Consider the following 12,067-nt stretch of genomic DNA (forward strand, 5'->3'; position numbering starts at 1 on the left):
CCTCTCCCATTCCCCACTCACTCCCTCACTCCCCCACTCCCTCTCCCTTTCCCCCACTCCCTCTCCCATACTCCCTCCCCACTCCCTCTCCCATTCCCCAATCACTTCACTATTCCCTCTCCACTCTCACTCCTTCTCCCACTCCCCCACTCCCTCCCCACTCTCTCTCCCATTCCCCCACTCACTTCCCTACTCCGCCACTCCCTCCCTCCCCACTCCCTCTCCCATTCCCCACTCACTCCACTACTCCCTCTCCCCTCCCACCCCCTCTCCCACTCCCCAACTCACTCCCTGCTCATTCCATATTCCCTGACTCACCTCCCCACACCCCAACTCCCTCCCCCACTCTCTGCTCCATCTCTCCTCTTCTCACTCCCTCCCCTACTTCCTTCCATCCCACTGAAGGAAGAGGCCAGAGGAAAGACAAACCCTTGCCCTGGGAATGGTCATTCCAGGGAAAAGGAGGAAAGCTATTCCCAGGCAGATGGTTCTTTGTATTAAATCTGATCCATCGTTCCTTGGTAATAATGATCTCCTTCCTCCATGAATGTTCAAAAGTCTGAATGACCGCCAGGAGTTAATTAGCTTCTGTCACCATGTACTCGTTGTGGGGGGGTGCTGAAATGTTTAAAAGTGCACCAAAACAAACAGCAGGTTTCTCATTTCTCCTGAGCAGGCTGGCGCAGCAGAACAATCACTCCTGGGCCAATGCCCTTTCCATTGGAAATAATCCCCAGCAATTCCCAATCCTCCCACCCTCCCCTGCAGCCCCCACCAACTGCTTTCTCTTCCAATTGTGGAGCTCACTTCCACAGGGAATGCTCAGGGAGGCCAGCAGCAGCTCTCCATTGGTGGGAGGCCCAGTGGGCGGATGAGGGAGGAAACGATAGGATGAGGGACATGCGGGCCGTAAACACCAGCACGTACAAGTTGAACTGAATGGCCTGTTTTTTGAACAATGGACGGCTCCCTTGATTTTAGAGTCTTGAACAAAAGGGGTCCTAGTCAGAGAACATGACCCAGGGGTGGGGCGACTGAGGACTGAGATGAGGAGAAATGTCTTCGCTCCGAGGTTAGTGAACATTTGGAATTCTCCGCTCCGGAGACCTAGCGATGGCCTGTTGCTGTGGATGTTTAAGACGGAGAGTGAATGATTCCGGGGCATTCAGGAAATGGAAGGATTCGGGGCAAAAAAAAAACACAAAGTTGCTGGAAAAGCTCAGCAGGTCTGGCAGCATCTGTGAAGGAAAGCATCCGCAGTTCTTTCGTGTTTTTATTTGGAAGGATTTTGGGGATTTGGACGGGGGGAGGGGAAGACCTGAGTGATGCAGCAGGCTTGAAGGTCTGAATGTTCAGCTCCTCCTAGCTGTGACGTAGACCTTTCTGTGTCATTCTGCAGGGAGCTGCTCTGAAACAGCGATGGTTGGCCTGTGATTCGCAGAGGCACAGCTGTGCTTCTGCCTGAGCGACAGTCTCTTGCCATGAGAATGAATTCCAGCGCGTTTCTAAAATTACCTGTGGTGGTGGCGGTCACGGTGAGCGGTGAAGTGCGCTGACCAGCCGAAACCCCGGAGAGATAGAGGGTGTACTTGGTGGTAGGCCTGAGGCCTGCGATGACAGTCGATCGATGGTCACCGGGAACTGTGAACTTGCGCACTTTGCGTTCCTCCCCAGCTCTGTACTCGATGAAGAAGGATTCATATTCCCTCTCGGTAACCCATGACAGCCGGAAGGATTGGGCCGTGATGTTCGATACCGTGAGGTCCCTCACTTCGCCTCGCTGTGGCTGTACCTCCACTGGATGGGAGAAGGGAAGAGAATATATTTAAAAAATACACACATGCATCAAATCCTCCCCATCTCCGTCAGACCCAGCAGGATCCGGGATATCTCCCCATCCCAGCCTTTGCAACAGTTGCACATGCCACTGGCTGCCTCGCATTCCAGAATGTTCTAGAATTCTCTCCCAAAATCTTGTCCCCTCGGAGCTGGGAGATCTGAGCTGTTCCGAGTGAGGGGGCAATCCTCCGGCAGATATCCAGGAGGGCCTGAGGGAATCTGCCGTTTTCCGATTAAGGTTCAATCCTTCAGTGGGATATCCAGGAGGGCCTGAGGGAGTGTACGGTTTTCTGAATGAGAGGACAATTCTCCGGTCAGATATCCAGGACGGCCTGAGTGAGTGTGCAGTTTTCCAAGTGAGGGGACAATCCACCAGTGGGATATCGAGGAGGGCCTGAGGGAGTGTGTAGGTGTTGTCAGACAGTGAGGAGCTGGCCTGTTGTTTAGACTTGAGGAACAGGAGGGTGATGAGGTAGACCTCCTCAAGGCTGTTTCACTGCCTGATTGATGTGAACCTTATCTCCACACCTCGACTTGGTGCTACATCTTTGTAAGGGTGGGGGGTGGGGTGGTGGGGGGGTTGTCAGAGCGGAAATCTATCCCCAGACATGGCGCATTCTCCTGCTGTAACCTCAGCTGGAACAGTGCTCGTGTGTGAGGGATGTCCCTCACTGAGGGACCATCACTCACTGAGGGACCTCACTCACCGAGGGACCGTCACTCACCGAGGGACCGTCACTCACCGAGGGACCCTCACTCACCGAGGGACCCTCACTCACCGAGGGACATCACATAAACATCCTGAGTTTATAACTGCACAGCCCTTGTTCTCTCCCTCCCAGTCCTGGACCCAATATTTGTTTTCCAACAACTGCTGTAACAAAAACCTGAGTCATTGTCACATTCTGATTTGTGGCATCTTGCTGTGCACAAAACTGACAGACCCATGGAAAGAGCACCTGATTGGCTGCTTTGAGACATCGGAGGTTGGAAAAAGAGCTATGTAACTAGGCCCGAAATGTCAGCTTTCCTGCTCCTCTGATGCTGTTTGGCCTGCTGTGTTCATCCAGCTCCACACCTTGTTATCTCAGGTTCTCCAGCATCGGCAGTTCCTACTATCTATGTAAATGCAAGCCCTTCCGCCTACAAAGTTGAATGGCTGTGATGGGTTGTTGCCTGAGGCCGTGGCCTCTCAGGTCAGGCCCTCCCCCCTCTCCCTTTGAGAATTGCCATGGCGATTGTCCGACGTCTCCGGCAATAGGCCTCAGGCAGAGAGGCTGCGTGCATGGGGTGGGGTCGGGGTGGGGGTAGGGGTAGGGGGAGCAGTCTGACTGAACCCTGAGCTCTGCACAGAGATGGGAGCGGTTTAAAAACCTGTGCCTGGTGTGGGATGTGAGTCTGAAATGATTGCTCGCTGTGTCACACTGTACAACACACCAAACCTACTTCACTTCCAAGTGTCAGTATCAGCCGAGGCCTGTAGGATGAAACTAAATCACGATAAACCATTTCACGGCACGTCCTTGTCCTTACGCTGCTATAAATTAACAGCGCGGCCTTCCGAGATAACCCTCTCTGGGGGCACCATCTCGGGTGAACTGCTGGTTACAGTCAGTGAAAGTTCTTACTGAAGGTGAAAAGCCACTAACAGCAGGAAGCCCCTTGATCCCGATCGATTAGATCACAACGGAGCTAGATCTTGTCTGTCTCCCTCGGTTCCACCTTCCTTTAACCCTGACCCAATGGAAACTCATCCACCTCAGTTGTGAAACCTTCAGTGGGCCCCCTTCCAGCTGGAAGATAGTTCCAGAATCCAGTGAGCCTTTCCCTGAGAAAGTGCTTCCCAATCTCACCCGTGAACAGCCGAGGCCTGGTTTAAAGATCATGCCCCATTATTGCACGGCAGGACATTCCTTCCCAATCAAATCCTTCAATCACCTTAAACCCCCTCCATTGAATCACTTGTTAACAGGGAACACGGAGAAAATCTCACTTGTACAATTATGGAACATGAATCACCAGTGAGGAGTGAACGGGACAGGGAATAGGGAAGGCGGATGAAACGCTGACATTCAGGAAGGGGAGTTTGGAGCAGCCAATGGTGGAAGTGTTTGCATTTGTGTCGGGAGAGCAGAATTAGTGACTGTCAACATGAGGAGGTCGGTCAAGAATCCAATCGCGAATTCAGGAGAGACCTTCTCAATGGATGGTGACGAGAACGTGGAACTCCCTACCACAGGGTGATGGTGAAAGGCTGACGGCAAATAAGGAGAGACCGAGGGATAGAGGGATATGGGGACTGGCTTAAATGGAGATATTTGAGAAAAGACACATGAGGAGAACGCGGTCTGTTTCTGAGCAGTAAACTTCCCAGAATCAAAGTGGGGGAACCGAGTGTGACAAGGTGTAGTGGGGTGGGAGGGTGGTGTCAGATCTATATTCCCCCAATCCTGTGGGGCTCCTTCTCAGAGAGACTATCCCCAGCCATTAAAATGTGGAACAAAACAGCCAATTTCCCTCCGGGAGCTCGTGTCGATGGAACAGGCTGGAATATTTTCTCTGAAAGGTACAAATTAATTGACCGATGAAGGCAGAATACGTGACATAAAGGTCAAGGTACCTGTGGTGGTCACAGTAGTGGATAAGGGCTCTGTTCTTATGCCATCAGAAATCCCGTAGAGATTGACGGTGTATCTGGTAGTAGGCTTGAGGCCTACGATGAGGTGGTATCGTTGTCCGCCCGTGACTGTGATGTTCTGGGTCTCCTCAGAGCCCTGGACTCTGTACTGGATTAAAAAGGAGTCAAAGCGGGCCTTGTCCACGGTCCAGGAGAGTCGGACAGAGTTAGCCGTGATGTTAGAGCTGGACACATTGCCCAGTTTTACAGCCTCTGTGGAAGTTAAATGGCAAAAAACAAAGAGACAAATTACTGATGATGGAATTTGTTAGTATTGAGGATCGGGAGCTGCGGCATCCTTACACAAAGATTTCAATTCCCCTCCACCCAGACTGGGAGCTATATCCAGTTCCTTCGATGTCCCTGGGTCAAAATCCTGAAATACCCTTCCTAACAGACCTGTGGATGTTGCTTGGCTTCCATCCAATGCAGTTTGGGAGAGTGAGAGGTAACTTGACTGAAACATCGAGGAAACTGAGGGATCTTGACAGGAAAGAATGTTTCCTGTTCGTGGAAATTCTAGAACTAGGCGTCACCATTTCTCAGAACAACAGGTACCCAAGTTAAAACAGATGAGGCACTTGTTTTCCTCTCTCACATATGGGAGTTGTGATTATTTTGGAAATCACTTCCCCCAGCAGCATTGGAAGCATGGCCTTCGAGTAATTTTAAGGCAGAGGGACATGGATTCTTGTTAAACAAGGGGCTGGGAAGTTATAGTGGGGAGGTGGGAACGACCAGATCAGTCATGATCTTGTGGAATACAGTCGAAGGGCCGAGTGGCCTATGCCAGCTGTTGCCAACATGCAATCGGCTCCAGGCCCCACCGACCCCACCAACTCCTTCCCCCACGTGGACTGTAAAGATGGCAGCTCAGCACCACCTTCTCAAGGGCAATTAGGGGCGGTCAATAAAAGCTGGCCCAGCTCCCATCCCCTGGAAGATGGGCTGAACAGCCTCCTGGTGCGGTTTGATGGATGACAATGACCTGTGGTAGTTGAAATGCCGGTGATCGGTTTAGTCTGCTGGCCAGACAAGATGCCATAGAGGGAAATGGAGTACTGGGTGCCAGGCCTGAGGCCTGTGATGACTGAGGAGCGAATGTTGCCAGGCAGCTTCAGCTTGTGCGCCTCCTTGGACCCATCGACCTGGTATTGTACGAGGAAGGTGTCAAAGTTCATCTCTGCTGTCCAAGCCAGGCGCAGGGAGTGGGCCGTGATGTCAGAGAAGGTGAGCCTTTCCAGTTCCCCCACATCACCCGCTTTCACTGGCTCTAACAGAAGAAGCAAATGAGACTTCGAACATTTTCAGAGATTCAGGAAAGAACGTCCAGGGCTGAGCCAAACACTGGCGTGACCTCTGACCCTGTTACCCGGTTCACCCCTGGGGACAGTCTCACGCAGCCTACCCCGTTGGGGTTTAAGGAAGAGTCCAATCCAGTACAGATAGTTTTAAGGACAGACTGGAACAGTGATCAATTCTGTCCCCCCGGCTAGAGTGAGGCAGGGCCCATCGAGTCCCCTCCTACCCCCTCAACCAAATCATGGCCAACTCAGCCTCTTTGTGCTGACCTGGTCTGAATTAAACAGATCCAGACATCCGAATGAAGAATAACCTTTGACCTGAATTGAGCAAGCGCCTGTCTCCACCCTGGCCTGAAGCTGAGGTTCTCCACAACTCACTGCTAGTGTCTAAACTGACAGAGAGCCCCCTTTCCCCATCAATGTTTTGGGGGGGGAGGGTTTACTGACCTGCACTGACCTCGCGGCTGTATAAATTTTGGAATTTCTTTGGAACAGAGAAGGCTGAGGGTGGGGGAGTGGGGTTTGATGGCGGCTGATCGAGGTGTATAAGATTGAGGGGCATGGTCAGGGTGGATAGAAAGCAGCTAACCCCCTGAGTCACTCAGAAGGGGCCTGCATTTTAAAGAGAATGGTGGAATTTGACGAAAATATTTTTCACCCAGAGGGTGAATGTGAAAAGGTAGTTGAGGCAGAAAGTACTTGGATGAGCATTTGAAATGTCAGAACATTCAGGGCTAAGGGCCTACTGCAGGCAAGTGGGACCAGTGTAGATTTCGTGTAGCGTTGGTGGTACAGACCGGATGGGTTGAAGGGCCTTTTCTGTACTTTATGAGGGGCAATTGTCACTATCATTTATCAGATAATCTACCTATCACCATAGTTACAGAGACTATGAAGGAGACACAGACAGTAAGACTTACTCCTCCCAGATCCTAAACTGTTCTCCCCCAGACCCAATCAGATGTTATCAAAGTGAGTTGGGTTTTCAAACCTTACAGAGTTACAGACCACCCTCCTTCTGTCTCTATATTTCTACCTTATTTTTCTCTATAAGGAGCTTCTTATACTCAGCCTCTTCAACTGAGCTTTTGGTCACCTGACCTAAAGGCTTTTTGTTGATAATGTCTCCCTGAAGCAGCTTGCGATGTTTTAAACATTTAAGGCGCCACACAAAGGCAGGTTGCTTTTGTTGGAGGTGTGACAGCAAATGCCTACAGCAGCACAATGTGACAATAAGCAGCTAATCGATGGGTTTTGAAGTGATGTTGGCTGAGAGGTGAGGTATCGGGTAGTGCCCCAAGGAGCACTCTTCAACTCAGCTGAGAAATAATGGCCACAGGATCTTTCACTTCGACCTGGGGCCTCTGTTTACAATGGTTCCCGAAAGACAGTGCTTCAGACAGTGTAGCACTCCCTCAGTCCTGCCCTGAAGGCCGTAATAAACTGGATTATTTGCTCAGGCCTTGGGGCTGGGACTTGAGTCCCCATAACACTCGCACTCAGAGGTAAGAGGGTGAACACCCATGCATAGCTGGCAGAACTTTCTAGAAAGAAAGAAATGAACTGTTGTATTGCCTTCATTCAATATGTGGTGCGATGGATATTTCATGACTGATATTTCAAAGGAGGGATAGGGAAAGGTCATCCAGCTAATACCTACTCCTAAATCAACAACTTATTGGCTGAGATAACAAGGTGTAGAGCTGGATGAAGACACCAGGCCAAGCAGCATCAGAAGAGCAGGAAAGCTGACGTTTCCAGTCTGGACCCTTCTTCAGAAATGCTTGCCAGAGATGGAAACAGAGAGGTCCAGGAAGGAGAGAGAGAGAGGTCTCGGAGATGGTCCAGGTGAAGATGTTAGTGAAGTGGATGAACTGTTCGAGCTCCTCGTGGGAGCACAAGGCAGTGCCGATACAGTCATCGATGTAACGGAGGAAGAGGTAGGGGATAGGGCCAGTGTAGCTTTGGATTTCAGTGTAGCTTTTGGCTCATGTCATTTCTGTATGTGGGATCTTACCATGCATGCAGTTGCCTCCATCCTACCAAACTGCTTCCTACCTGACAACACGGTGACAACACTTTGAGCATATTTTACCAGTTGTTCAGCATTTTGGGAAATGAGGAGGTGGTGGAAGGTGCTACAGCAATGTAAGTGGATCATTGTGGCTGGAGGGGATGGAGAATGGTGGGGGGGAGGGAGCCAGGCCCATGGTCACTGAAAACGGAGAACTGTGGGTGCGCTACAGGGTCACTGAGAGGGTGGGTGCGCTACAGGGTCACTGCGAGAGTGGGTGCGCTACAGGGTCACTGCGAGAGTGGGTGCACTACAGGGTCACTGCAAGAGTGGGTGCGCTACAGGGTCACTGCGAGCATGAGGGTGTTACACGGTCACTGTGAGGGTGTGTCTGTTACACGGTCATTCTGAGGGTCAATGTGTTACAGGGTCATTGTGAGGGTGAGGGTGTTACAGGGTCAATGTGAGGGTGAGTGTGTTACAGGGTCACTGTAAGGGTGACTGTGTTACAGCATCACTGTGAGGGTCAATGTCTTACAGGGGCTCTGCGAGGGTGAGGGTGTTACAGGGTTACTGTGAGGGTGCGTGCGTTACAGGGTCACTGCAAGGGTGCGTGCGTTACAGGGTCACTGCGAGGGTGAGGGTGTTCCAAGGTCACTGTGAAGGTGAGTGTGTTACAGGGTCACTGTGATGGTGAGTGTGTTGCAAGGTCATTGTGAGGCTGAGTGGGTTACAGGGTCACTGTGAGGGTGTGTGTGTTACAGGGTCACTGTGAGGGTTAAGATATTACAGGGCCACTGTGAGGGGGAGGGTGTGACAGGGTCACTGTGAGGGTGAGGGTGTGACAGGGTCACTGTGATGGTGGGTGTGTTACAGGGTGGCTGTGAGGATGAGGGTGTTCCAGGGTCACTATGAGGGTGAGGATATTACAGGGTCACTGAGGGTGAGGGAGTTACAGTGTCACTGTGAGGGTCAATGTCTTAGAGGGGCTCTGTGAGGGTAAGGGTGTAACAGGGTCACTGTGAGGGTCAGTGAGTTACAGGGTTAATGCGAAGGCGCGTGCGTTACAGGGTCACTGAGTGTGAGGGTGTTAAAAGTTCACTTTGGTGGTGGGTGTGTTACAGGGTCACTGCGAGGGTGAGGGTTTTTTGGGTCACTGTGAGGGTGAGGGTGAGGGTGTTACAGGGTCACTGTGATGGTGTGTGTGTTGCAAGGTCACTGTGGGGCTGAGTTCCTTATAGGGTCACTGTGAGGGTGTGTGTGTTGCAGGGTCACTGTGAGGGTGTGTGTGTTACAGGGTCGCTGTGAGGGTGGGTGTGTTACAGGGTCGCTGTGAGGGTGGGGGTGTTACGGGGTCACTGTGAGGGTGGGGGTGTTACAGGGTCACTGTGAGGGTCAATGTCTTACAGGGGCCCTGTGAGGGTGAGGGTGTTACACGGTCACTGTGTGGGTCAGTGTGTTACATGGTCGCTGCGAGGGTGAGTGTGTTACAGGGTTACTGTGAGGGTGCATGCGTTACAGGTTCACTGGGAGGGTGAGGGCTTTTTGGGTCACTGTGACGGTGAGGGTGTTACAGGGTCACGGTTAGGGTGTGTGCGTTACTGGGTCACTGTGAGGGTGAGGGTGTTACAGGGTCACTGTGAGGGTGTGTGCGTTACTGGGTCACTGTGGGGGTGTGTGCGTTACTGGGTCACTGTGAGGGTGAGGGTGTTACAGCATCACTGTGAGGGTGAGGGTGTTACGTGTGGACACTGTGAGGGTGAGGGCGTTACAGTGTCACTGCGAGGGTGAGGGCGTTACCTGTGGACTCTGTGACGGTGAGGGTATTACAGGGTCACAGTGAGGGTGAAGGTGTTCCATGGTCACTGTGAGGGCGAAGGTGTTACAGGGTCACTGTGAGGGTGAGCGTGTTACAGGTTCAAGGTAAGGGCGAGGATATTACAGGGTCATGGTGAGGTTATTACCTGTGGTCACTGTGAGCGTGAGGGTGTTACACGATCACTGTGTGGGTGAGAGTGTTAATGGGTCACTGCGAGGTTGAGCGTGTTACAGCTTCACTGCGAGGTTGAGGGGGTTACAGCGTCACTGCGAGGTTGAGGGTGTTACAGCGTCACTGCGAGGTTGAGGGTGTTACAGCGTCACTGCGAGGTTGAGGGTGTTACCTGTGGTCACTGTGAGGGTGAGGGTTTTACAGGGTCATGGTGACGGTGAGGGTGTTACAGGATCACTGTGAGCGTGTGTGTTTTACCGGGTCACTGTGTGGGTGAGGGTGTTACAGGGTACTGTGTGGATGAGGATGTAACAGGGTCACTGCAAGGGTGAGGGTGTTACCTGTGGGCACTGTGAGGGTAAGGGTATTACAGGGTCACTGTGAGGGTGAGAGTGTTACAGCGTCACTGCGAGGGTGAGAGTGTTACAGCGTCACTGCGAAGGTGCGTGCGTTACAGGGTCACTGCGAGGGTGCGTGCGTTACAGGGTCACTGCGAGGGTGAGTGTGTTACCGGGTCACTGTGAGGGTCAGTGTTATATGGTCACTGTGAGGGTCAGTGTTATATGGTCACTGTGAGGGTGAGTGTGCTCAGGGTCATTGTGGGGGTGAGGGTGTTACAGCGTCACTGTGAGGGTGTGGGTGTTACTGGGTCACTGTGAGGGTGAGGGTAATACAGGGTCACTGTGAGGGTTAAGATGTTACAGGTTCACTGTGAGGGTGAGGGTGTTGCAGGTTCACTGTGAGGGTGAGGGTGTTACAGCGTCACTGTGAGGGTGAGGGTGTTTCAGCGTCACTGTGAGGGTGAGGGTGTTACGTGTGGACACTGCGAGGGTGAGGGTGTTACAGCGTCACTGCTAGGGTGAGTGTGTGACAGGGTCACTGTGAGGGTCAGGGTGTGATAGGGTCACAGTGAGGGTCAGGGTGTGACAGGGCCAACGTGAGGGCGAGGATATTACAGGGTCAATGTGAGGGCGAGGATATTACAGGGTCAATGTGAGGGTGAGGGTGTTACAGGATCACTGTGAGGGTATGGGTGTTACCGAGTCACTGTGTGGGTGAGGATGTTACAGGGTCAATGTGAGGGTGAGGGTGTTACAGGATCACTGTGAGGGTGTGTGTATTACCGGGTCACTGTGTGGGTGAGGATGTTACAGGGTCACTGTGAGGGTGAGTGTGTTACAGGGTCACTGTGAGGGTGAGAGTGTTACAGGGTCACTGTGAGGGTGAGGGTGTTACCTGTGGTCACTGTGAGCGTGAGGGTGTTACCTGTGGTCACTGTGAGGGTGTTACAGGGTCACTGTGAGAGTGAGTATGTTAGACGGTCACTGTGAGGGTGTGTGTGTTACAGGGTCACTGTGAGGGTGAGTGTGTTAGATGGTCTCTGTGAGAGTGAGTGTGTTACAGGGTCATTGTGAGGGTGAGGATATTACAGGGTCACTGTGAGGGTGAGGGTGTTACTGGGTCACTGTGAGGGTGAGGATATTACAGGGTCACTGTGAGGGTGGATGTGTTACAGTGTCACTGTGAGGGTGAGGGTGTTACCTGTGGTCACTGTGAGGATGTTTGTGAGACAGGGTCACTGTGAGGGTGAGGCTGTTACAGGGTCACTGTGAGGGTGAGGGTGATACCTGTGGTCACTGTGAGGGTGTGTGTGTTACAGGGTCACTGTGACAGGGAGTGTGTTACAGGGTCACTATGAGGGTGTGTGTGTTTCCTGTGGTCAGTGTGAGGGTGTATGTGTTACAGGGTCACTGTGAGGGTGTGTGTGTTACAGGGTCACTATGAGAGTGAGTGCGTTAGACGGTCACTGTGAGGGTGTGTGTGTTACAGGGTCACTGTGAGGGTTAGGGTATTACCTGTGGACACCGAGGGTGAGGGTGTTACAGGGTCACCGTGAGGGTGTGTGTGTTTCCTGTGCTCAGTGTGAGGGTGTGTGTGTTACAGGGTCACTGTGAGGATGAGGGTATTACCTGTGGACACCGAGGGTGAGGGTGTTACAGGGTCACTGTGAGGGTGAGGATGTTACCTGTGGTCACTGTGAGGGTGAGTGTGTTACAGGGTCACTGTGAGGGTGAGGGTGTTACCTGTGGTCACTGTGAGGGTCAGGTTGTTACAGGGTCACTGTGAGGGTGAGTGTGTTACAGGGTCACTGTGAGGGTGAGGGTATTACCTGTGGACACCGAGGGTGAGGGTGTGACAGGGTCACTGTGAGGGTGAGGTTGTTACCTGTGGTCACTGTGAGG

General features: G+C 52.3%; 2 protein-coding genes across 2 annotated transcripts in view; both read right to left on the reverse strand.

Annotated features, from left to right (window-relative positions):
• Nucleotides 1-10,010, reverse strand: part of LOC109922857 (tenascin-like) — a 64,588-nt gene extending 54,578 nt beyond the window's left edge. Inside the window, exons 1-3 of the mRNA XM_048616676.1 lie at nucleotides 9,997-10,010; nucleotides 4,460-4,729; nucleotides 1,516-1,797 (exon numbers count right to left, since the gene is read on the reverse strand). The gene's annotated coding sequence lies outside the window, so the exon portion shown is untranslated. The remainder of the gene's footprint in view (nucleotides 1-1,515; nucleotides 1,798-4,459; nucleotides 4,730-9,996) is intronic.
• LOC125486978 (tenascin-X-like) overlaps nucleotides 1,274-12,067 on the reverse strand; it is a 49,716-nt gene continuing 38,922 nt past the window's right edge. The window contains 3 exon segments of the mRNA XM_048616678.1: nucleotides 1,274-1,797; nucleotides 4,460-4,729; nucleotides 5,505-5,789. Of these exon segments, the coding sequence (XP_048472635.1) occupies nucleotides 1,274-1,797; nucleotides 4,460-4,729; nucleotides 5,505-5,789 (1,079 nt within the window).

Source organism: Rhincodon typus, chromosome 35 (assembly GCF_021869965.1).
Source record: "Rhincodon typus isolate 14 chromosome 35, sRhiTyp1.1, whole genome shotgun sequence".
Taxonomy (NCBI): domain Eukaryota; kingdom Metazoa; phylum Chordata; class Chondrichthyes; order Orectolobiformes; family Rhincodontidae; genus Rhincodon; species Rhincodon typus.